The 26,437-nt window shown below is 47.5% G+C and overlaps 1 protein-coding gene across 5 annotated transcripts in view; it reads left to right on the top strand.

Annotated features, from left to right (window-relative positions):
- The window catches only part of Bves (blood vessel epicardial substance), a 36,201-nt gene that overhangs the window by 5,491 nt on the left and 4,273 nt on the right, over positions 1-26,437 (top strand). For all 5 annotated transcript variants that reach the window (XM_028861760.2, XM_037200306.1, XM_037200307.1 and 2 more), the window contains 5 exons: positions 932-1,056; positions 3,922-4,109; positions 4,917-5,025; positions 11,790-11,957; positions 12,765-12,906. In XM_028861760.2, coding sequence (XP_028717593.1) covers positions 932-1,056; positions 3,922-4,109; positions 4,917-5,025; positions 11,790-11,957; positions 12,765-12,906 — 732 coding nt within the window. The remainder of the gene's footprint in view (positions 1-931; positions 1,057-3,921; positions 4,110-4,916; positions 5,026-11,789; positions 11,958-12,764; positions 12,907-26,437) is intronic.

Genomic DNA, 26,437 nt, shown 5'->3' with positions numbered 1-26,437 from the left:
TGACACCCAAAGATGGTGTGGGGGGGATGGATGGGTGTGGTGTGGGATGGATGGGTGTGGTCTGGTGTGTGTGTGGGGGGGATGGATGGGTGTGGTGTGGTGTGGGGGGGATGGATGGGTGTGGTCTGGTGTGTGTGTGTGGGGATGGATGGGTGTGGTGTGGTGGGGATGTATGGGTGTGGTGTGGTCTGGTGGGGGGGGATGGGTGTGGTGTGGTCTGGTGGGGGGGATGGGTGTGGTGTGGTGTGTGGGGGGGGATGGATGGGTGTGGTTTGTGTGGTGGATGGATGGGTGTGGTCTGGTGTGTGTGTTGGGGGATGGATGGGTGTGGTGTGGTCTGGTGTGTGTGTTGGGGGATGGATGGGTGTGGTGTGGTCTGGTGTGTGTGTGGGGGGATGGATGGGTGTGGTGTGGTCTGGTGTGGGGGGGATGGGTGTGGTGTGGCCTGGTGGGGGGGATGGGTGTGGTGTGGTCTGGTGGGGGGGGATGAGTGTGGTGTGGTCTGGTGTGGGGGGGATGGGTGTGGTGTGGTCTGGTGTGGGGGGGATGGGTGTGGTGTGGTCTGGTGTGGGGGGGATGGGTGTGGTGTGGTCTGGTGGGGGGGGATGGGTGTGGTCTGGTGTGGGGGGGATGGGTGTGGTGTGGTCTGGTGTGGGGGGGATGGGTGTGGTGTGGTCTGGTGTGTGGGGGGATGGATGGGTATGGTGTGGTCTGGTGTGGGGGGGATGGATGTGGTGTGGTCTGGTGTGGGGGGGATGGGTGTGGTGTGGTCTGGTATGGGGGTAATCTTTTTAGTAATAAACTAGAATGAAAATGTGGTATTCAGCTCACGTATTTCTAGATGTGTTTGGTTCTAGGCAGAGCAGGATTATAGTAAGCTCTTGGCTGGCTCTGTTTTAAGTATCTAACACCTGCTTCTGTTACTCAACAGGGTGTACCCTTTATGTAGTCTGGGCCACTCTCTACCGATGTGCCTTGGATATAATGATCTGGAACTCGGTGTTCTTGGGCATCAATATTTTGCATCTTTCATATCTTTTGTACAAGAAAAGACCGGTAATTACTAAAATTTTTTAATAAGAAAGTGACTTTAAATATGAAAGCTTTTTAAAAGTACTTCATTCAGACTTGCAAGTGAGCATCTGACAGCCTTAGTCCCTCTCGAATATTCTGACTATTGAGCCTTCTGTGTAAATGCCTGAGAGAAAAGCATTTGAACTCTGTGAAATTTGTTTAACAAATGAATTTTCCGAACTTTGACTTGCTAGAGCATGAACACATGACTAATACTGTCTCTTTTTAGGCATATTATGTGATTATTTCTTGGTCTGCTGATACTCAATTATCACTTGGAAATATCTTTGCTTAATTATAAAATTACTGATAAGCAACTTCCATTTCATACTAATGATTTGCAGATAGTTCGTTCTATTTTCATAGTATAATGGCTGTTATCTTTGTGGAGTTTAAAATATTCATGTAAAGAAATCAGCACTTTTGGTGGATATTTACCAGAATATCAATACTTACATTTTTATTTTTAACACTGGCTTCTCTTAGAATGTCTTCTTAATACCTAAACCAAAAATAGAGCAAGCCTGCCTGCTGCGGCACACCCCTGTGATCCCAGCACTTACGGAGTAGGTGGAGTGACAGTTCAAGGCCAGCCTGCTCTACATAGTGAGTGACAGTTCAAGGCCAGCCTGCTCTACATAGTGAGTGACAGTTCAAGGCTAGCCTGCTCTACATAGTGAGTGACAGTTCAAGGCCAGCCTGCTCTACATAGTGAGTTTGAAGTTAGCTTGGAGCTGTGAATGAGGTTCCATCTTAAAAACAAAACAACAACAACCAAACATAACCTCCAAGAACATAAAAAAACAAGGTAGAGAGCAGCTGGGCTCACAGAAATCACTCCATATGTGGTCACTGACTGTCCTAAGGACAAGCATTCAGTCACCCAAGGCTGTAATGCTCATCTTAGCTCTGATTTTAATGTAGAAAGCTATTAGAAAATAGGACATTCCACACAGAAATACAGATGTTATACATGTGGGTACTCCACTACTCCATAACCTCCTCACACACAGCCGCTCAGTTTGGGCTGCTTGTCTGTATTGGTCAGTTGTTGTTTTTCTGGGTTAGGCTGTATGATAAATGAGATCTCAGTGAAGGAGAACAGCAGTGGCCTTTTCTTCTCACCCACCTCACCTGTTGACTGGCGTCACTGACTCTATCTTATGTCTCCGGGTCTCTGTTAAAGCAGCAAGTTCTTTTGGGACTGTGCATTCTTACAGCAGAGGGGACCATACAAAAGTTAGAAAACATCCATCTGCTCAAGGGTCTGGAAGTGGTGTGTGGCTAAGAGCACTGGATGCTCTTGCAGAGGACCTGGGTTTAGTTCCCAGCACCCACATGGTGGCTCACAACCATCTATAACTCAATTCCAAGGGGCCTAATGCCCTCTTCTAGTCTCTACGGGCACTGATTGCACATAGTGCAGACCAAATACCCAGACAAAATTAAAGATAAAACAAAAGCAGCTGGGTTCATAGAAATTTCTGTAATGAAGCCATTTCTGTAAAAAAAAAAAAAAAAAAACTGTGTCTCTTCTGCTTACCATTTCATTGGCCAAAGCCAGTGTCCAGTGGCATGGCCGAGCCATCTGATGTTGGAGTTAGTAATTCTCTTACGAGACAGCAAACAATTGGAGACAATAGTGTCATGGAACACACTAACCGTTGTATCCCTGTGTACACTGAAGATGCTTGGAGAAACTTTTGACAAACAGATGCTTCCAAAGAAGAGAATTCAGACAACCTCACGAAGAAACTGAGTCTTGAGCTGAGGTGTAGAGGGAAGACGGGACATGGATGTGTGTGACTAGACTGTGACAGGTCCTGTGTTCATCACACATATTGTGTGGGCTGGATGGGACAGATTTGTGAGGAAATCATGCTGGATGCTCACTGCTAGAGCTGTGGAGTAGAGGAGGTAGGAACTGTAATAATGAGGATGACAGTTCTCAGATATTAGAGTCTTTTCTGGAAACCCAAGTTCACAGTCCCCGAGTCACTGGCGTGATTGAAGCACCACCAGAAAGAACATCTCTCATCTAGGGCTCTTGTTTTGCCTGGTTTGTTTGTTTTTTCTCTATCACTTAAATAAATAAAGATGATTCTTCATCAGAATGAAATGGGGACAGACCAGAGTGACATCAGGTAGAAGCAGCTTTGTGCTCGGGCTCTGCGGGTTTCATCGTGTTTCATTGAGCTTTCACTGAGACAGAGTTCATTCACAGTGCAGTACCATTTTCCATGCACCCAATTACGGTGCCTTCCAGATGCTGCATGCCCTGCGCCTGAGAGACTCTGAGAAGGTGATTACGACAGTCACTGCCCTGCTGTCCGTAGCCAGCCTTGCTCATCAGAGGGATCTCAGTGCTATGAAGCTTAGGCTGGGATGAGACCACCATGCCAGAGCTCTGCCCTTCTTTCTTCCTTTGCTTGGGAATATGTAAATAGGAGGTAGTGATTGCAGCCATGAGTGTTGGCTTTCCTGCCTCGATGCATTAATTACATGGAGATAAAATGCTTAATGCATTATTTTTGTGAATTTGTTTTTCCATTCTCACTATCATAATTAAAAGTTAAGGTAATTTCTTCTTTTGAAACAAACATCTTGGGAAGGTATGTGTTTTGACAAAATCCAAAAACTCAGACGTTGCTTCAGGATCAGTAGAAAGGTGTGACCATTAGAGTCCTCTCAGCCTTCCCCAGTAGAGTATAAATTACACCGCTACTAACTCTCTAAGACCCCACTGACCACGTACAGCAAACCACCGGTGTGTACCATAGATTCGTTTATTCTTATGTCTGTATCCCGCCCTCAAGAGTCCAGGACCTCGGCATCACTGTCTTTCAGGTCAAGATCGAAAAGGAGCTGGGTGGTGTCTACCACCGACTGTTTGAACCACTCCGTGTCCCTCCTGACTTGTTCAGAAGGTTAACTGGACAGTTTTGTATGATCCAGACCTTGAAAAAGGGCCAGACATACGCCACAGAGGATAAAACCTCGGTTGATGATCGTCTTAGTATTCTCCTAAAGGGGAGGTGAGTGTCACATGGAAATAGGAACCCCCAGGTTGCCTTCCATCCTTTATAGTCTCTAGGAATGCGACACAGAGATGTTGCCAGCCAATGGAGGAAGCGGTGGCTGTGTGTTGGTGAAGGTCATTTTGCAACCGAAGTCTGGGCTGCTGTGGAACAGTGTGCCAAAGCGAGGTAGACACCGTGGTCCTGGATCTATGATACCAAAATTTTCTACAGTGGATGCTTTGTTAACCATGTTTACTTTTGCTTGAAGTTCATGAGTCAGAGTTGAAGTAGGTTCAAATTAAATTCAAGAAGCGTATGCCTGTGGCAGAGGTGGTCTGTTTTTTGAGCCTCACAGTCTGTATGGAGGATCTGAATGGAGAGTCGCCGATGCTGCATGGGTATAATTGTTACTGTGCTCATTCGGTGGTGGTTTTAGATGAGGGCTCGGACTCCTGGGCTCTTGTGACTCTGTAGCTTCAGCCTCCTAAGTAACTGGATCTGTGGATGTGTGTCACTGTGGCTGCCTTGAAACGTGTTGCTAACAGCCTCCCTCCCCCTCGAAAGTCTGTAATGTGGAAATTACATGTTCGTTCCCACCGCATGAGTGACAGTCATGGTAGCGTGGTCTGCACTGACGATGTGCGCTGTTGCTTTTCCCATGTCATTTTTAAATATATTTGTGCTTCTGGAAGTGCTTCAAGTTGTGTCTGTCACTTGTAGAATATTTAAAATAGTGCAGATGCACTACTGTACTGTTTCGGTGATAAAAAGAATGATTTTGCTTTTGTGAAGCACTGTGTCTGTTTTGATTTGTGTTAACAGGATGAAGGTCTCCTATCGAGGACATTTTCTGCATAACATCTACCCCTGTGCCTTTATCGATTCCCCAGAATTCAGATCAACCCAGATGCACAAAGGGGAGAAGTTCCAGGTAGGATTTGGTTTTGAAGGTTAAAACTATTTTGTATCTCATTCAAATCCAGTGAAATGGAAAAGTGACCACGATTTCAGGAGAGCCACGTTAGTGTACACAGTATAATTCAGTAAAACAAAACGACAACAGCTACCTTTCAACGGTGCTTGTGCGCACAGCTGGAGGTGGACAGTGTTTGTGTGCCCACAGCTGGAGTGGACAGTGTTTGTGTGCGCACAGCTGGAGGTGGACAGTGCTTGGCGCACACCTGGAGGTGGGACAGTGCTTGTGTGAGCACAACTGGAGGTGGACAGTGCTGTGTAAGCACAACTGGAGGTGGACAGTGCTGGTGTGAGCACAGCTGGAGGTGGACAGTGCTTGTGTGAGCACAGCTGGAGGTAGACAGTGCTTGTGTGCCCACAACTGGAGGTGGACAGTGCTTGTGTGAGCACAACTGGAGGTGGGACAGTGCTTGTGTGCACACAACTGGAGGTGGGACAGTGCTTGTGTGCACACAACTGGAGGTGGGACAGTGCTTGTGTGAGCACAACAGGAGGTGGACAGTGCTTATGCGTGCACAACTAGAGGTGGACAGTGCTTGTGTGCCCACAGCTGGAGGTGGACAGTGCTTGTGTGAGCACAACTGGAGGTGGGACAGTGCTTGTGTGAGCACAGCTGGAGGTGGACAGTGCTTGTGTGCCCACAGCTGGAGGTGGACAGTGCTTGTGTGAGCACAACCTGAGGTGGGACAGTGCTTGTGCATGCACAGCTGGAGGTGGACAGTGCTTGTGCGCCCACAGCTGGAGGTGGACAGTGCTCGTGTGCGCACAGCTGGAGGTGGACAGTGCTCGTGCGCACACAGCTGGAGGTGGACAGTGCTCGTGTGCACACAGCTGGAGGTGGACAGTGCTCGTGTGCACACAGCTGGAGGTGGAGGTCTGGAAAGCCGGGCCCTGATCTTGCCGTGACACTAACACCATTATTTCTGTGGTGTGAGTTTGCTTGCTGTTTCATTTTTCGAAACTGGTCACTTAAATTTCTTAATATTTCCATTAAAAACTTACTGTTTGGGGTCGAGGTCAGAGCGTGGCTGTTCTTCAAGAGGCCTGGGTTGGTTCCCAGCACACAGTGGCTCACAGTCATCGGTGACTCCAGTCCCTGAGGGTCCATGCCCCCTTCTGGCATTCATGAATTCACATAATATAACAATACAGGCAGTCTTTTTAAAAAATCAGCTTTATTGTGAGAATGATCGTGTCATTGGTAGATAATTCATGTTCCCAAACACACCGTTGATTAACTCTATTAGGAAAAACAGAAAACTGGCTTTCCCTCCCGAGAATTGCTGAAAAACACCCCTCCAACCACTTCGTTCAAAGAGGAAATTCCTCACGGGATCAGCAGTTCAGATACTGACTACTCAGCTTAGTTCTTCTCCATTGTATCGCAGCTGTCCGGGTTGTTCCCAAGTCCCCGGGCCGTCTGTTGTATTTGCTGTTCTTAGGAGCACAGCCAAGAACACAAGTCTCTGGGTGAATAGCAGTGAGGAGATACTCTGGGCACAGGGTTGCTTTGGTACAGTGCATATCGAGTGAGAAATAGCACTGAAGAGGGTGTCGTCACCGAAGAAAGAGGACCTGCCACCGTCCCTTGCTGCAGACTCTTCTGGGCTGGGTTTGGGATGCCCTTCAACTCAGCTGCCACAGGCCGGACATGAAGGGAAAGTGCAGTTCCCTTTACCTCATTAGCACGTCAGCCCTGTCTGGCTGCCGCTCTGCTCACATAAAAGGCCTGGGTAACTGGAATTTGTTAAAGTTGGGCACACTTGCCGGAAGTACTCGCTTAAGCTCACTGACTGTGGGGATTCAATGAGAATGGCCCGCGTAGGTGCATGTTTTGAATGCTTGGCCCCCACTTAGGGGAACTGTTTGGGAAGGATTGGGAGGTGTGGCTTGTTGGAGGTGTGTCACTAGGGGTGGGCTGTGAGGTCTCAGAAGCCCAGGCCAGGCCCAGAGTCTCTCTCTCTCTCTCTCTCTCTCTCTCTCTCTCTCTCTCTCTCTCTCTCTCTCTCTCTCTGCCTGCTGCTTGTGGATCAGGGTGTACAGCTCTCGGCTGCTGCTCCAGTCCCATGGCCTGTCTGCTCCCTGCCATGATGATAATGGACTAAGCCGCTGAAACTAAACAAGCCCCCAGTTAAGTGCTCTCGAGTAGAAGAGTTGCCTTGGGCATGGCAATAGAACACTGACTTAAGACACTGATGATGCAGTTCTGTTCTGTGCTGGTCATGTTTGACATATGGGAAAAGAAAGCTGGTGTGTGTCCAGCTGTTCTGACCATGGTACTGTGGGGGGTCGTCTGTGCCCCAGGGTGTCATCCGTGAGCCAGAACAGCACCATGTCTGTCTCATCTTTCTTCTGACCTCCTTAGAGTTGCTTCGTCCACCGCGGTCTGTTACACTCTTTCTTCTGTGTGGGAGCAGGTGGTCTTATGTAACAACTCAGTCTCTTTATAATCCTGAAGAGAAGAGTCAGTTTGGGGTGGAAACTAAACCTTTGTTCCAGAAGGAGTCATCCCCAAGGAACAGGTGTATAAGTATGTACTCACTTTCCACTGGACTCTAAATTACATTTGTAATTAAGCTAACAAAAAAGTTACTACCACTAGCAACAAGTTTCCTTCTTCTTGGGGACTGAGTTTTGGTAGTTTAGAATTGTTCCTAACTGATGCGAAGATTCCAAGAACATGAGGAAAGCTGCAGTACCCTAGCTGCATGAAGGCTGTGGATTCATCCTTGATCACTCCAGCCAGCTTTCTTTGGCACAGGCTATGGTATTTTGTGAGTTCGTGGTATTTTGCGATTGCCAGTGCACAAGAACGACGAGCCATCGAGTCTGTGCCAACCACAGAGCCAACTTCATCGGAATAAACCCGGGGAGACTGTGCTTTGACTGTTTACGGAGCATTTCTGTTGGCAGATACTCAGTGAAAAGTAGTTGTTTCTGTGTGTTCTTGTAGCTGCACATCAGGGCCGTGCATATGGCCTCTTTCTGAAGCACATTCACATCCTTCCCTGGGAGGCATTCTGTTACGGACTTATGTCCATTGGATGACCTTGTTTGTTTGAGTCCGGGTTTCGTGGAGCCCAGACTGGCCTTGAACTCTCTGTGTAGCCAAGGATCTCCATGGACTTTGGATCTTCCTGCCTCTACCTCTTGGGTGTTGGGATTATGCGGTGTTGGATAGCAAACCCAGGCTTCTTGCATGTTAGGCAAGTGTTCTACCACAGAGCTACGCCCTCAGCCCTTCTTATTTTTTGTTTGTTTGTTGACACAGCGTCTTACTGTAGCCCAAGCTGGCCTTGAGCTCACTGTGTGGTTCAGGTTGGCCTCCAACAAGTGTTAGTCCTCTTGCCTCAGCGTTGCAAGTGCTGGTATTCTAGGCGTGTACCACCACTCAGACCGTTGTTTCTGTAGATTTGTTCTGTGGCAGGTGCTGATTGAACAGTAGTAGAAAAGAGAAGACCGGCAAGGCAGCCTAGATCATCACTTGGTAAACACTGTCCTAATTCAAGTGCTTCAGGCAGACTGATGCCAGAGTCGTCCCGAAGCCCACCGTCCTTAGTGCCTGCTGCTGTGGGACTTGCAGATCAGGCTGACACTTAACAGCGTTGACAGGGTCTTCGGTATCACTGTTACAAAAGTCGCGGTCGTCTTTGTGTCTGGGTTTCTCTTTACTGAGTGAGCATTTCTGATAAACATTTTTCTTTTGATTCCATCTCGGGCTGCTGCTTTCCCACCGTCAGTCCCATGGCATGGTGCTGTGAAACCTGAAAGTCAGTCTGAGGGAGAGGTCTTAGAAATGCGTGTTCCTGCTCTTGTGAAATAAATGAGCATTAAATTTTAACCGGTATTTAAAGAAAACAGCACCTTCGGGCTGGAGAGATGGCGCTGAGGTTAAAAGCAATTTCTAGTACCCACGTGGCAGCTCACAGTGGTCTGTAGCTCAAGTTCCAGAGATCTGACACCCTCTTCCGGCTTCCACGGCACCAGGCACCGTGGTGCACAGACATACATACAGGCAAGACAGCCATATTCTTAAAATAAGGATCATGTGTGCAGGTGTGCGTCTCTCTGTGTATGTGTGCACTTCTCTGCCATTCAGCCTTGTTCCTGGAGGACAGGATCTCCCACTTAACCTGGAGCTAGCCTGGTGGCCAACAAGCCCCAATGATCCCCCTGTTCCTGCCCTCCATAGTGCTGGGGTTACCAGCATCTGGGGCCACACCCAGCTTTTTATGTGGACGTTGGGATTTGAACTCTGTGTTTATGCTTACATGGCAAGCAGTCCTACCACTGGCCCCTCCCCCACCTCCCACTCCTCCCCCGCCTCCCGCATCTCCCTTTCTTAGATAGCGTCTTACTGTGGATCTCAGCCTGGCCTGGCACTCTCTGTGTAGCCCAGGCTGGCTCCAAACTTGCTAACCTGCTTTAGCTGCTTGAGTGCTAGGATTCCAGGCACAGGATACCATGCCTGGCCCCTCTTGGATCTTGTCTTTTTAGAAGGTTTTTTATGGCTGTGTCTGTGAGTGCACATGCACAATGTGAGGACCCCTGGCGGTCAGGAGGGCATCACACACCCCAAAACTGAAGTCACAGATGTGGGTCATGGGAACTGAACCCAGATCCTTTCAAAGCGCAGCGGGCTTTCTTAACTGTTAAGCCATCTCTTCAGCCCTGGATCTTGTCTTTCTTATTGGTGGTCGTACCTTCAGTGTCTTGGGTGGTGTTTGGCAGGAAGTTCGTTCGTCATAGTGTACACCGAGGAAGAGTGTCACTTGGTGTTTTGTGGACTCAAAATCTGCATTTCTTTTTCTTTTTTTTTCTTTTCTTTTTTTTTTTTTTTTTTTTTTGGTTTTTTGAGACAGGGTTTCTCTGTGTAGCTTTGCGCCTTTCCTGGAACTCACTTGGTAGCCCAGGCTGGCCTCCAACTCACAGAGATCTGCCTGCCTCTGCCTCCCAAGTGCTGGGATTAAAGGCGTGCGCCACCACCACCTGGCCAAAATCTGCATTTCTTAATTCCAGATGTTCTTGGTTTTCACGAAGCCTCTTCTGATGTAATAAATGCAAACTTATTTTTCTGGGAGCATTGGCCCACTTTTGGAACTAACTAATTATTCTAATTTTCCAAAGTGCCAGCTTCAGCCTGTTGGTATAAGGGAACCAGGAAGCTGGGGTTTTTCTTTCCTTCTTTCTTTTTTTTTCTCTTGGTAGACGTAAATCCTCCCTTGACTTCTGAAAAGAAAGCTCTTTGGAACTGTTTGTTCTGAGGCCCAGATAAGACTTCATGTCAGTTTAGTTAGCTTTTACCAGTCTCCAGCGAGGACAAGCGCTGGTCTAGTGCTGAGGATGTAAAATGGACTTTACTGACGCCGGTGGCTGCCTTCGCCAACTACTTCTTGTGAGTGTGGGTAGACCGCCACTCTGTGATGAAGCCAGGCATCGGACCTGAACACACCTGGTCTCTTCCGTCAGTGTGCTCAGGCGTCCGCACGTGTGTGTCGGGGAGGAGTTGGGCCTTTGGGATATGAGTGTCATCATGAGGGAAGTGACAGCATTCTGAGTGCTGAAGAGCAGTTGCCTGGTAGGAGGAGATCCTGAGCCCTGATAGCACGGAGAAGGGGATGGGAGGGTCGCTGGAGCTCTAGCGCCGTGACAGTGAGCACCCCTGAGCACGGAGAAGGGGATGGGAGGGTCGCTCGAGCTCTAGCGCCGTGACAGTGAGCACCCCTGAGCACGGAGAAGGGGATGGGAGGGTCGCTTGAGCTCCGTGACAGTGAGCGCCCCTGAGCATGGAGAAGGGGATGGGATGGGAGGGTCGCTCGAGCTCTAGCGCCATGACAGTGAGCGCCCCTGAGCATGGAGAAGGGGATGGGAGGGGCGATTGAGCTCTAGCGCCGTGACAGTGAGCGCCCCTGAGCACGGAGAAGGGGATGGGAGGGTCGCTTGAGCTCCGTGACAGTGAGCGCCCCTGAGCATGGAGAAGGGGATGGGATGGGAGGGTCGCTCGAGCTCTAGCGCCATGACAGTGAGCGCCCCTGAGCATGGAGAAGGGGATGGGAGGGGCGATTGAGCTCTAGCGCCGTGACAGTGAGCGCCCCTGCTTTCCCATGTTGCACTGCTTCCACGGGAGGGTATGGTTTCTCAGCTCTGGCCTAGTTTGAGCACCTAGCTCAGTAGGCTACCTTGGAGCCAGCCTCGAAACCCAGGGCAGAAGGTCGATCACCAGCCGTTCTCATCAGCCTGAGCCTTTGAGTCTTTCTCGGTGTATATGTATTTCTGAGTCATCTGGGTAAAAGGTTTTCCTAGGAAATTTGCTTTCCAGGTCTAATCTTAGGTGCTGGTGGTGTAGCTCAATGACAGGCAGCTCAGTGTAGAACGGTTACAGGTTTGAGTCCTGGAGCCAGACACACAGGCATTCACACACGCTCTCTTTCTCTCCTGAGTTCACTTGTATGAAGGTCTATCTTTAAACTTCATTGTAAACAACAATGGGTAAAGACATATTTTACCATAATTAGTATCTCCCATCGCATCATCTACAGCAGTATTGACACAGTGGCCATTCTTTCATCCTGAGACCACACAAACCAAAGCAGTAAAATTCAGAGAAGTTGCCTGGATTTAGTCTACTGATTTTGTGTCTTTAAACATAATTCTATACAGTGTGTTAGGTTATAACTAATTTGATAAGTATATCTATGACTGTGTCTGCTTCTTCCACAGGTCACCATTGTTGCAGATGATAACTGCAGGTTTTTATGCTGGTCCAGAGAAAGACTGACTTACTTCCTGGAGTCAGAGCCTTTTCTGTACGAAATTTTTAGATATCTTATAGGAAAAGACATAACAAATAAACTCTACTCACTGAATGATCCTACCTTAAATGATAAAGTAAGTGCCTTTTTGATTCTTTTGGTTAAATAAATATGTGTGTTTTCCTGAATTTTCACTAAGTATTCAAAACTTCAGAGGGGATATTTGTAATAGAGAGACTCTTTAGCAAGTCCTTTCTTGAAGGCAAGGAAGTATGTTATAATTATTGCCATTGCCGGAGCTTGGCCTGACTGTGAAGGAGCACATTTATGGGATGGAGTACTGTCCTTCCCAGAAGTCTGCTGTGCGGATGAAGGAGGATGGGAGGGAGAGGGCAGGACTGCAAGAAGTAAGACTAAGAGTTGGCATTTGGCCTTGGTTCCCTCTGCATCTCCCAGGAATCTGGAGACCAGAGAAAACGGACTTCCAGAGCTCTAGGCAGCATAGTTTTCTGCATTTGTTTAGAAGGAAGTTAAAACAATTGCAGATGAGAACTTTTAAAACATTCTCCTGTGACCCGGACTGCCTGCCGGGAACACTGGATATGGTGTTCCTCTTAGGTTCCCTGTCCAGGTGCTTCCCACTGTAAGTCAGGCCTGGGGCTGAGGCACAGCCAGAGAGGGCTGGCCTGCTATGCGCGAGGCCTTGGGTTTGAGCCTTAGCACCGCAAAAGAGAAACAGTTGTGCTTACTATTTCAGATTACTGAGTAGAATTCATATTTATAATTTTAGAATAATGTAGTTAAAGGGACAGCTAGTAATAACCACAGCAGACATTTCCAGAGCACTTACTACCTTTTCGTTTTAGCACTAACTTAGATCCCCGTGCAGGGATGTCTGAGTCACCGCTGTAAACCTCAGGCGTCTGCTAACTCTGCTTTGCAGAAAGTGAAGAAGCTGGAGCCGCAGATGAGCCTGTGCACACAGATCACCATGCTGGAGATGAGGAACAGCATCACCAGCTCCAGTGACGGCGAGGACGGCCTCCACCACTTTCTGCGGAGCTCGTCCAGCACCTCTTCTCTCCGTGAGTCCCCTCCACACTGACAGATGTCACCAGAACACTGTCATCAGATACGTTACTATGCAAGTCACTACTTGGTGGCCTAGAGGAGTTACTGCCCCTGTGTTTGATGTTGTCCAAAGTCCAGCCTCAGCGCCCTTGTTTCTGCTTCTGGAACTGTTCACTTACATTCTGGCCCACTGGCATGGTGTGCAAGGGTCCGTGGGCTTGGGTGGCTGCTTGGCATTGTGCTTCTCATGGTTTGGGCTCTGGTGAAAGACAGATGTGGCAGTGTGGGAGTTTATGAGCAGCCAGCTGCTGGCTGCTCATCCCAGTGTGCACCTGAGACTTAAAAAGTGAGCAGGCATCAGGGTGTTCTTGAAGAACACTCAGCACCTGTGGGAGTTACGTCCACACACCACTAACAAGTAAATTCTCAGGATTCTCCTGTGTGATTTATACCATTATAAACGACATAAGTCACACAGGTGTTCAAAGTTACTAAAATGAAAGAGACTAAATTATTTTAAGAATTCATTGATTGAAACTGAAGAATCAATTTGAAAGTAGGAGAGCTTTGGATCAGTTAATATGAAACTGCATAAAACCAGGCAGATTTTTACATGAGCTGGATTAACATTCTAAATATTGCACAATGAGAAGAGGTTGAAATTTACAAGCCACAATAATTGGCATCTGGGAGAAGCAGAATTTCACCTCTTCCCTTCTATGGTTTTCTTCTGGGTTGGCCTGAGAACGAAATTGACACAAGACAGATTAACAAAGAAAAACATGCACATGAATCATAGAAATGTCAGGTGGCATGGGAAGACCCAAAGAAGCAGGTAGATGCTTGTATGTACCCATTGGAACAGAGATAGGGAGGGTGGCCAAGCAGCCCCATCAGGGGGAGAGTTCAACATATCTACATGAGGTTTGCACAGAATCCCGACCCAACGTCCTGTCCTTGATAAAGAATGCTGCTTCTTTCTAGCCTAGGGAGGGCCTCTTTTCCTGAGACCTCCTCTGCTCATCAGAAATGGGAGAAAACACAGAGGGAGCTGTTTAAGGTGTTCTTAACTCAAAAGTCAGTATGCTATGCACAGCTTCGACTCCTTCAGATAGAAGCTTCCAAACCAAAGTCTAGATAGACATGTGCCGCAGACCTGAAGGGGACTTCAAGGGTAACACACATGAGAAATTAAAGATGGCTGTGTTTTATTCCAGTGCAGCTTAATTTAGAGTGTCAAACGAGACTCTCGAGAGGCTGGGCGTTGCTGGTGCCTGGCCCTCCCTATGCCAGGACCTGGCCAGGGAGAGCACTTGTAGAGCAGGTGCCATGGCTGTGGCAGGGGGGAACCTCAGTACCACAGGCACTCTGTGAGTCCTGAAGCTCCACCCCAGAGTGACAGGTGCGTGTTCTCGTGACAGTGGATCCCACTTAGCCTGTACCAACCCTGTTGGCAGGCCATAGCATCCTCCTGCTGTGCCGAAGGGCTGGCGAGAGTGGAAGACCAGGTACTGTGGCAGTGTCCTGATCTATCTCGGTGACAGTTAACTACAGATGCGGAAGTTGTCAGGATTCAGTGCTTCGCTTGCCTTGGTTCCGTAGCCATGGGTGCTGGGATCCAGATTTAGGGATCCGCCCTAACTATAAAACCCACACTTGTTAGGTCAAATTGACCCTCAGCAAAAGCTGCTACCCCATGGGCATAAAACCTAACATTACAGCGCCAGGTCTTTGGAAAGATAAAGGGGATGGGATTTGTTGGAGGCCAACTGCCAAGGAGACAGGACATAATCTCAGCTGTCGCCTGACCTGGCAAAGGGATTTAAGCAACTGGGCCAAGGCAAGATGGAGAGCTCAAGATCGTCCCTGTAGGTCTTGATGGGATGGCTGGCCCGTGGAGGCCAGGTCAGGTGAGCCTGTAGATCATTCCGAGTGTTGGCCAGGCCCTGAGTCTAACCAGAGTGAAGCCGTGTTCCTCCTCCCTCTCTGCTTCTCAGAAACTTGGTTCTGCTGGGCTGTCATTGTCCAAGTGTCCTGATATATAGTGTGAACAGCTTTCAGAGACAGGGAGGTCGCCGTTTTCAAACAGGCCGAGTTTCAAATGACTTCTTGTGCTTTGTGATTGGTGGATCTGAGCCAGCCAGAGAGTTACCGTGCCAACCAACAGGTGTATGCGTGTGTGCCCAGTCTCTTAGTTTGTGGGCTCCCTGCTCCGTCTCTGTTACCGAATATTCATTCCTTTCTTACATTCTTTTTTGAGACAGATGTCCCAGGCTGGCCTTGAACCTCCTCCTCCTGCCTCTACCTCCCACGCCTTCCAAGTTCTGGTGTTATAGATGAGTGCCACTCCACCTGATTTTTATACAATGCTAGGGATAAACTCAGGGCTCCGTGGATGTCAAGGGAACCCGGTACCAACTACTTCCCAATCCTAGGTCATTGATTTTTACATATTCCCGTGGACCACGTGGCATCGGGGGACAACTCCTGACGCCGCAGTGCAGCTTGGGGGGGCACATTTGAACACATTCCCAGGTGACACCTGTGTGGTCATCCTGCAGACAGGTAGATGGAGAGGCTGTGGCCTCCCTGGGTTCTGGGATTCTGCTACTCCTGTCACGAGGGAGTAGTTGCGATGGTCTTGTAGGTCTTGTCTGACCTCGCGCAGCACTGTGGGGACATCTTTTCTAAAGGCCTTGCCGGGATGCTGTGGAACGCTGTGAGCATCACACCCCAGAAACGCAGTTCACAAAAAAGTGAAGAGAAACTCTGAATGAGCTGTGTGAATGAAATTATTGCCTCTCTCACGTCTTACATTGTGCTCTATTTTATACATGTCACGATGCCAGATTCCCAGCAGGATCTGTACTCTACCGCAAAGAATCCATATCCTGCTTCAGACTGTCACTTCAAGGGAAAAAGGCGTTGCGATTGCCTGGGGAAAGTTCAGTCCCGTAGTTTGGTTTGGTAGCTCATAATCCAGACAGCTCATATGACTCTCCTGTTCTTCGTTTGCCGTGTTTCAAGTGTTCATGTGTAATTGTGAGATGGAAGAGAGAGGTCAAGCTAGCCAGCATGTGTGAGTGGACGTAACGCTGTCCACCTGTGTGAACTGCGCCCCCTCCGCTGCCTGCTCAGTATTGCTGCATCGTAAGGGGAACTTGCCATGCTGTCTTCTGACTGCAGCTCCCTGACAGTGATGTCCAAGATGCTCCGCCTCTCTCTTGTCTCTCACACAGGTTGATTGTATCTGGCATTTCTGCCACTAGGAAGTGTGGCCAAGCATAGACATTGCCATGGCAACAAGAGAGCCTGTTACATCTTATTGAAAGTTGCAGGATTTTGTTTTAACATAATTGGAATTAAATAATAGTTGCTTGGTGTCTCTGTTTTTCAAGTCATGAGATAATTTGGATTAATATCACCAGTTGGGCTTCATCTTTGAATGAATTTGTCAGTTTAAGCCATCTTTCCTGAAATAGGATTAATATTTATGATGGTGTTAAGATAGTCTGAAATAAGAGGTTCCTTACTGAGAGAAAGCCTGTGCTCTGTGTCAGGGTGTTGCCACAGGCAGTGCAGTCCATGGGTGAGCTGTGCCGACGTGCTTGGTTCGCACTAGTTAGTATTCTAGTCTGCAGAGAGAGGCCACAGGCCTGTCGCAGCAGGCTCCTCTCGGGTGGCTTGTGAATTTGTTAGCTGGGCAGACACAAAGGCAAGTGTAGCATTCTCAGCCTCAAGGCTGGCGTCAGTGAACTAACCTGTTCAACCCAATTTGTTTTCACGCCCACTAGGAACAGGAGCAGCCTTATAAACAGGGGCGTTGTGACTCACAGAGAAATAGCAGATGCCACCAGACAGAGAGACCTGGAGGAAGAGCTGGATGGGCAGGTGTGGAGGAGCAGCGCCCCATTTTGTAGACAGGAAGGTGCAGCTTGGGGAGGGTGAGTCACCTCACCAGGGTCTCCTGTCACGTCTCAGCCCTCAGTCCCCTGACCCGCCTGATCGTGAACTCCCGTGGGGGCCTCCACTGGCTGCGCCAGCTGACACATTCTGACCATTTCTTTGTCCGTTGCTGTTTGATCCTCACAGCACTCTGGGGAAGAGTTCCTTGGCACTTTAGAATGGAGACACGTGGTCGTTACCTCTCTGCTTGATTCTCAGCCAGCCCGGGCTGTGGTGAGGCCCCATGGCCCTGTCCTCCCCAGTCCAGTGGCTGGCTACTGTCCCCACACATCTCAACTTGTGGAATGACAATAATAGGACTTCAGATGGCTGGGCACATTTATCTTTTTAATGAAAACGTTTAAAAGAGTGGTGAGGAGATGTTTCCGTTGGTGAAGTGCCTACTGCGCGGGCATTAGGACCTGAGTTTGGACCTCAACACTCACACAAAAAAACCTGCATTGGCAGCGTGCATTAGTAACCCTGGAAAGGAAATCTTATGATAGAAAGTTGATCTTATCCAGTTTTATTTTAGCACTCCTCCCAAATAACAGTTGTGCAAAGTGCTCAATAATGTGCAGTTACTTATTGATTTATTCATTTAAACCCTCTTCTAGCCTAATTTGGCTCACTGCTAACTCCCCTTTCTCTTTCTGCTCAGCTTGGTAATGTCACTAATTTTTATTGTTTGGTGTTCATCTTTGGAACATCAAGTGATACATTCCAACTTCCCTTTCCTTCTCTCTCTACATGTTTAAAAACATGCAGACACTGGCATCTCTACCTTTTATGGTTTGAATATGAAATGTCTCCCAGAGGTTCAGGTGTCTGAACATGTGGTCCCCAGCTGGTGCTCATGTGTGGAAGTTTGCAGAACCTGTAAGAGCTAGTGCCTCACTGGAGAAGGTGTGGAGTTAGAGTGTAGCTGGAAGTTTTTCCTGTGTCCCACCTGGTCTGCAGCCGCTCAGACCCAAGTAAACACACAGAAGCTTATATTAATTAAAACTGCTTGGCCATTAGCTCAGGCTTCCTACTGACTAGCTCTTACACTTAAACTCAGTCCATTTCTGTTAATCTCTATGTTGCCATGTGTTCCATGGCTTTACCTGTGTGCGATTACACGCTGCTCCCTGGACGGTGGGCTGGCATCTCCTCACTCAGCCTTCCTCTTCCCAGAATTCTCCTTTTCTGCTTATCCCACCTATACTTCATGCCAGGCTACTGGCCAGTCTACTGGTTTTACTATACCAGTGTACAAAAACATTATACCACAGTATTTTCCCTTTTCTGTTTAATTAAAAAAGAAGGCTTTAACATAGTAAAATTACATATAACAAAACAGTTATCAAGCAAGAATTATAGTTATAATATTTAGTCTATTTGTATTTGGCAAAAATCAAAGAAGATATCCTATCTGTCCTATATTTGTGAGTCCAAGGTTTCATATCTACCTTATCTCCTGTCAAAACCAAGGAAAACCATAATTATAACTATCTAGTTTTCAACTACATCAAAGACCTCAGAAGGATACAATATTATCTAAGTAAATAGGAAGTGCATTATAAGCAACTTCCAAAAATCTAGAATGACAGAAACAGTTGGCTGCCTGGACAGTGACCCAAAGTTCCTCTGTAACGTTGGGGCATCCATCTTCAACCCATAGGCTTAGAGTCTCTTAATCATTTCTCTGTGTGTCCCATAGAATGTCTGGCAGTTTCTTCTGTGAAGCAGGAACCTGAAGGACCATTTTGCCTTGCAAAGTTCAGTGTTTACCTGCCTATGGTCCCACATGTCCAGTCAATACAACATTTTGTCAAGTAGTCCAGGCAAGAACAATTTCTTGCCCAAATGGCTGTTTTTGCCAAGAAGAAGATAAACTCCATATGGAGTGTCTTTGATGCCCATTCTTCTCTTTGAAGTAAATCAGTGCTGCCAGGAGCAGACATGTCTCATTGTCCAGAAAGTCTTAAGTTTTTAAAACATTTTAAATGCCATATTCTGCAGGTCTTTGAAGTGTTTGAAGATTACCTACCTAATTGAATTATATATATATATATATATGTATATCTAATTGAATTATATCTATGTATATCTAATTGAATTATATCTATGTATATCTAGAAAACTTAACATGACTATCGGTTTGACTATCAAGACTAATTATTAATCTGTATTTTTTAATTATCCATTACAATTTAAATGAGCTGCACAAACATAATATCTTAAACAAGAGTAGAAATATGCATGAGGTATAACAAAATTAACTTTAATTTTAATTTAATTTAACTTTGTAGCAATAAACTAAAATTCATACCAATGTAAAACATTTTAAACAAGTTTCTCTTTAAAAGTAGGTTCAACAATCAATCCTTTTATCCTATCATATCTATATTCTACATTTCCATATCTTATCCTACTTTCTTCTTTTAGAAAGATATGGACTGTGACCAATAACAATTTGTAACCAATAACCTAAACAAAGACAAACATCCATAATCCATTTTTTGGGAATGTGGGCATAGTTTTCTAGGCTACTTCTTGCTGATAAAGGGCACTGTATTCTTATGGGGATCCTGAGAAAATTAAAAATTATGGTTGTCAAGTCCTGACTGAAATAGTCTGTGAGGCTGCATTGTCTGAGTCATTCGCCTTGAAACCATTCTGGATGCTGGATCATTTGGGCCATGGCGTCACTGGAGACCTTTCAGGGGGTTTTGGCTGGTCAAACCATATTAGCCTGGAAGCAATCCACAGGTTCTCATCTTCTAAGGAAACAAAAGCAGAACCTCTTTTCCAAAGCAACATATCCTTAGACATAGATTTTGAAATCAAGGTATCTTTAAAATATACATATTGATTTAACTCAGAGCTTTTACAATCAAATGTCTTTCTTCAGTTAAAAATCCCAAACAAAGACAACACAATCAAGATTCTCTGTATAATATCCAAGACTTTATTTTTTATTTTTTTTTAAATTTTATAATTTAATTTAATTTTACATATCAGCCATGGATCCCCTTGTTCTCCCCTCTCCCGTTCCTCTCCCCCCCCCCACCTTCCCCCCAGCCTACCCCCATTCCCATCTCCTCCAGGGCAAAGACTCCCTTGGGGATTGAGCTCAACCTGGTAGATTCAGTCCAGGCAAGTCCAGTCCCGTCCTCCCAGGCTGAGCCAAGTGTCCCTGTATAAGTCCCAGGTTCCAAACAGCCAGCTCATGCATTGAGGACAGGTCCCGGTCCCAGTGCCTGGATGCCTCCCAAACAGATCAAGCTGATCAACTGTCTCACTTATCCAGAGGGCCTGATCCAGTTGGGGGCTCCTCAGCTATTGGTTCATAGTTTATGTGTTTCCACTAGTTTGGCTATTTGTCCCTGTGCTTTTTCCAATGTTGGTCTCAACAATTCTCGCTCATACAAACTCTTCTCTTTCTCACCAATTGGACTCCTGGAGCTCCACCTGGGGCCTGGCCATGGATCTCTGCATCCAGTTCCCTCAGTCATTGGATGAGGTTTCTAGCACAACAATTAGGGTGTTTGGCCATCCTATCACCAGAGTAGGTCAGTTCAGGCTTTCTCTCGACCATTGCCAGTAGTCTATTGTGGAGGTATCTTTGTAGATTTCTGTGGACCTCTCTAGTACTTTGCTTCTTTCTATTCTCATGTGGTCTTCATTTATCATGGTCTCTTATTCCTTATTCTCCCTCTCTGTTCTTGATCCAGCTGGGATCTCCCGCTCCCCCAAGCTCTCCTTCCCTCGACCCTCACCCTTCATTACCCCCACTCACATCCAGGTTGTTCATGTAGATCTCATCCATTGGGGTTGGGGATTTAGCTCAGTGGTAGAGTGCTTGCCTAGCAAGCACAAGGCCCTGGGTTCGGTCCTCAGCTCTGGAAAAAAAAAAAAAAGACTTTATATTTTTAAAACTATTTCTTTATGTGACATCTATGTTCCTTTTCCTTTCTCTTCCAAGCCTACATACATTTTTACACATACCATAAACCATTTAGGGTTTACTAAATCTGAATCTGACTTATTGTGCATCTATTGCTTTAAACTGTAGAATGACTAGGACTGAAATGGCAGCTTTGGCTGCTGGCTCTGCCCACCTCAGCTTCACAACATGGTGGAACTACATTTACAGGCAGCTCTGGGGGAACCATGCTCAATGCCAACTCTGGGAGGCAGTGGGTCCATGTCTCTATCAAAGCAGTGTGTAGCCCAGAAACCTCTTTTTTTTTTTTCTTTCTTAAGTACCAAAATCTATATCCACCATGTACCATGTTGTGCAGGTTGCAGAAACCTCTGTGTAACTCGGCAGGAATCCACCATGCTGTAGCTCCAGCCCACATGCTGTGAACCCACCACAGCCAGGGGACACATCATTGCACCTAGGCTGCCATGAGTGACATGAACTAGGAAGGCGCTCTTAGCTACATTTATAATCTCTTCTTAAGCTCTCTCAGATTTTAGGTGGAAACTCTTGCCACCACATGTGGGTGCCATTTGTAGCTGGTAGTTTTCTTGTATCCCAACTGGTCCACAGTCGCTCAGACCCAAGTAAACACACAGAGGCTTATATTAATTAAAACTGCTCGGTCATTAGCTCAGGCCTACCACTGACTAGCTCTTACTTAAACTCAGCCTATTTCTGTTCATCTATATGTCACCACGTGTTCCGTGGCTTTATCTGTGTGCTGTTACATGCTGCTGCCTGGACAGCAGGCTGATGTCTCCTGACTCAGTCCTCCTCTTCCCAGAATTCTCCGTGTCTGCTTATCTTGCCTATAATTCCTGCCTGGCTACTGGCCAATCTACTGGTACAAAAGTATTATTCCACAGCATTGGAGGTAGGCCCTGAGACTCTATACAGAACCTGTAAGAGCTAGCGCCTCACTGGAGGAGGTGTAGAGTTGGAGGTAGGCCCTCAGACTCTAGCTCAGTCCTTTTGTCTGTCTTCTCTCTGCTTTCTGACTTGGGAAGCAGCTGACCAGCAGCCTCATGCTCCTGCCACTGGGCCATCTGCACCACAGTGGACTGTGTTTTTTCTTAAGCAGGAGTTCAAACACGTGTCTCCTCAGTTTGCTTTTGTTATGTGTTTCCTCATGGCTTTCCTCACTGCAACCCTTCCTGGTCCTCCAGGCAGACTGCTGTGGTTCTCGCTTTATTGAGACTCTCACGGTTGTTGCACGTTCTCTTTGATGACGACATCCACCCCACTTTGGAACATTGACAATATGGCTGATGCAGAACCTGATAGCAGGTTCTTCCTATATTTATTACTTTGGAGCTTGGATCATGATTGTTAAAAGACACCGTTCCTAATATTAAGTACAAATGTATTGTTTTCCTTTTGTACATAACATAAAAGTTGTCCTATAAGCTTTAAAACATCTGTATTGTTTATTTGTTTTTTGTTTGTGTTTTTTGAGACATGGTTTTTATATAGATGATGGAGTTGACCTCTTGATCTACCTCGACCTCTCAAGTGTTGGCATTGCAGATGTGTATTATCCAAGATTTATTTTTGATTGACATGTAACAGCTGTTCATGTTTATGGGCAGTGTGATGTTTTGATACATTTGTACAATGGGTAACAGCTTTTATCATAAGTCAGCAGTTCTCAACTTGTGGGTCACAACACGGACCCCTCTGGGGTTCATATCAGATATTCTGCATATCAGATATTCACATTGTGATTCATAACAGTAGCAAAATTACAGTTATGAAGTAGCAGCAAATAATGTTATGATTGGGGGTCAGCACAGCATGAGGAGCTGCATTAAAGGGTCGCAGCATCAGGAAGGTTGAGGACACTGCCTTCAGGTGTTACCTTGTGTTTGTGTTAAGAACTTCAGAATCCTCTCCTCTGGCTACTTGGAAATATGCAGTACGTAGTAACTGTAGTTACTCTACTACACAGGAGCATCAGAAGCTCACTCTTCCTGCCTCTCTGCGCCTGCCACGCTCCAGCTCACTCGGCACGTCGACTCTGAAGGAGTTGTGTTGCTTTGCTTTCCGCGAGGGTGTTAGCAGGGATGTGAGGGTCAGAGCCTCAACCCCGGAAGTAACAAGCTGGGCGCACATCCTGCCCTCCCGGCCAGTTAGAGACAGTGCTGAAAGGCAGAGAAGATGTCTCCAGTGTGGCCACACTGGGAAGAGGAGTGATGTGGACAGGGGCACACAGCCCTCAGAGCCGAGCCAGCTGATAGGACGTTCAGCGCTAAAGAGAGGGCAAGACGTATGCATGGCTACCAGCCATGAGCGGGTGATAATCATCACCTCTGTTCACGCTAGTTCCTCCTGCAGGATGGTCTGACAAATTGTCAAATGTGTGAAATCTCCTTTTTTTGGCTAGCAGGGCCACAGCCTTTTCCTTTTCCCAGTATGCAGTCTCTGGGACAAGTCCAGTTTCTCAGAGTCCATGTCTCCATGGTCTGTCAGCGAAAGGGAAGGGCACAAGTGTCTTTTGAGAAGCTCCTCCTCCAGCCTGATGGTCGTAGAGGAAACGCACACGGGTCTCCGGTGCCTTTCAGCTTCTCCATCATCTGTCTGTCTGTCCTGTGGGAACTGCTTCTCGAAGCCTCTGGGAGGGAGCCATGTCTAATGTGGCAGTTCTGAGCCTTTTATCCTCATCCCCACCTTCCCTCCTGTACTTCCCCCCCCCCTCCTCAGTTAGCCACCTCCTTGTCCCTTCTCTCAGCGACCTGGTCACAGAGCCTGTCTCTAGCTTCCTCTAGGACAGGTTGTGTTCGGAAGTGTAACAGGGCTGCCATCCTGGAGCCTGCCCTCTCTGCCCTCCTGGATTGGTCTGTTGTCTCCTCCTCAGCTTTCTCCTCATAGGCAGAAAGAGGCTCTAGGATTCCTGCTGTTCACCCCAGGTGCCATGCAGCCGGGGACCTGACTCGCCCATCCAGCTGTCAGGGAATAACCTGAGAAGGACCCTTTGGGCCACAGGAAATTTTCCTGAGAGCCACCAGCCGGTAACTGTCCTAGCTACTGCCCCCAGTCTTGGCTTTAGTTCCCTGGTGTAGGTGTTGAATCGTTTTAGGGAGAATTGGGTGTAAAGGCAACAACCACATTTAGGTATTATTGTCCAGAAAGCTTCAATTCAAACTCAGTTTTCTCAATCAAGAAAAATGATGTCGGGCTGAGGAGATGCCTCAGTGGTAGAGCACTTGTCTAGCATCAGAGCTTGGGTTTGATCCCCAGCCTAAGAAGGAAAGGGGGTCAGAGAAGGTCGGGGAGATGGAGGGGGAGAAAGAAACAGAAGCAGTGCCTATAAATAATGGAGGCAGGAAATGGATGACAATTCTTACAGAAAAGCCTGTAAGTTCTTCCTCATCACTATTCATCAAAAATTGTATCATCTAATTAAAGTCCTAACCCCTGTAAACTTTTTTAATTACTTGACTTGCTGAAGCAGTTAGCCAGATGGTTAGACATAATAATACTTTGAAAAGAATGGGGGGGGGGGGAGTCGTGAGAGTCTACAGGGAAAGGAAAACACCCGAGAACGCCATCGGAGGGATGAAAAAAGCGTCATGCCTTAAAATTGCTGTTTCTCAAGCCAGGAGGCGTCACGAGACAGACTTCCCATCGCAGAGCGTAACGAGCTGGCAGCTCAGACGTAAGGCGGCTTCCTCAAGCCGGGCAGCAGGCATGACCTTCACTCTGGATCTAAAAACAGCTAATCATCTGTTTACCCTCGTCCTAGGAGAGGCCCTCAGGCCCGGGTGTAATTATAAGCTCACAGAAATAGAAATGAACTTAATAGGCACGGAGTTCTGACTAATGGAATTTCCCTCGCCGACTGTTCCCTCTGCGGTGCGTGCGTTTTGACTGCCACGTCTGATCCCTCCAGTCCACGGGTTAAAAGGCCCCCCTGGTTCTAGCGCTAGACTTTTGGAAGACAGAAAAGGGTCTGTGAGGGCCAAGCCTATCTCCACAGCATGTGTCTATTGGTAGAGCAGGCGAGGCCCTGCAGGGACCCTTTGGGACCTCACAGTGTGCTCTGATCCGCTGACATGCCGTGGCCACAGTCTCGGCGGCTCTGCTGAGGGATGTTACGTCACTCTGATGTCGGGCACACATGGAGGTCCCCCCCCTCCCCCGGTGGCAGACAGGGTGTGACTGGGCCCCAGTCTCCCGCCTCTGCTGCAGGAGTGCAGCCCAGTTCTCTCCCGTCACCTGAGCATCGGGGAACCTGGGGTCCGGCTCCGAAGCAACAGTGCTCCTCTGGCTGCACCTGCTCATGAACGGGGTGTTTATGGGAAGGTCGTAGAATCCTGTTGACAGCGATCTTTTGCTGCTGGGTGTAACGTGAAGGTAGCTTCTTAGCAGTTTTATGCCCTCTCTGGGATGCAGTTCAGTTGGAGACTTTTTATGAGAAACTGCTAACTAGTAGCCATAGGCTAGCAAATTAAAAGGTAATTTTTTTTTTTTTTTTGGTTTTTCCAGACAGGGTTTCTCTATGTAGCTTTGCGCCTTTCCTGGAACTCACTTGGTAGCCCAGGCTGGCCTCGAACTCACAGAGATCCGCCTGGCTCTGCCTCCCAAGTGCTGGGATTAAAGGCGTGCGCCACCACTGCCCAGCCTTAAAAGGTAATTTTAACTAATAGTGAAAATAATAATAATTATAATGATCTCTTCCTGACCATAATACATAGTTAAGCTCTCTGTCTCCCAGCTATGATTGTAGTTTAAATAAGAAAATGCAAGGATCCGTTTTCTAGAAATTTAATGGCTATGGAAGAATTACTTGCCCTCCCCCCCCCCGTCCCCCCCCATTTGGAATAGACAAGTATGGTGGAGATGTCCTGAACCTAGAGTACCGTCCTTAAAGGATGCAGATGCTAGGAAAAGCCCCATTTCTCCCTCAGCTCTTCATGCTTTCACATGTATATAAGGCAGACAGGACTTCCGGGTAAATGCTTGGGGACGCCTCAGTGCGTAGGGTTAATGCAGAACTGGCCGAGCTGGTAGGAGAATGTATTATGGCTCAACTTCCTGGAAATGTGTGATAGTCCCTCAGGGTTTTTTGTTTTTGTTTTTGTTTTTTTCCCTGTACTCCAAAGTGGTTCAAGATTCAAGGGGCAAGGAAATAACTTGCAGCTGTGTGATAATGGGATCGAGTCTTCCCCTAGCCTGGAGTTCTGCCAGTGGATCTGAGTCCATCCAGGGACCAGGTGACCTCCTCACTCTTCTTGCAAGTGCTGACAGTGGTAGATTTTTAGGCCAGGCCAGGTGACCCCATCAGACTCCTGACTGTGACATTCTTTGAGCCCCCGCGGCATGGGAAGCCTGGGCTAACTGGAATGGTTGCCAGGACTGGGTGTGGCTGTGATTCCTAGCCAAGAGTCGGGCAGCCAGGAGCCACTGGGCAGTTAGTTGCTGGCGGCAATAATTGGCTCACTCCTCTCCTCTGCTTGTCTGCCCTGGAGGAGACAAAGACAGGGAAGTAGCATTGCTGGAGGGCTGAGCCACGGGAACCCCCAAACCCGGCCACAAATCGGGGGACAAGTCCATCACCGTTCTCAGCGGTGAACCCCGCCCGGCTGCCATGGCGCCTGGTTGGTCCTCCCAGGGTGTCTGTCCAGAGG

Source organism: Peromyscus leucopus, chromosome 8a (genome assembly GCF_004664715.2).
Source record: "Peromyscus leucopus breed LL Stock chromosome 8a, UCI_PerLeu_2.1, whole genome shotgun sequence".
NCBI lineage: Eukaryota > Metazoa > Chordata > Mammalia > Rodentia > Cricetidae > Peromyscus > Peromyscus leucopus.
The sequence above is the reverse complement of the archived record's forward strand: the minus strand, read 5'-3'. Positions and strand labels throughout refer to the sequence as shown.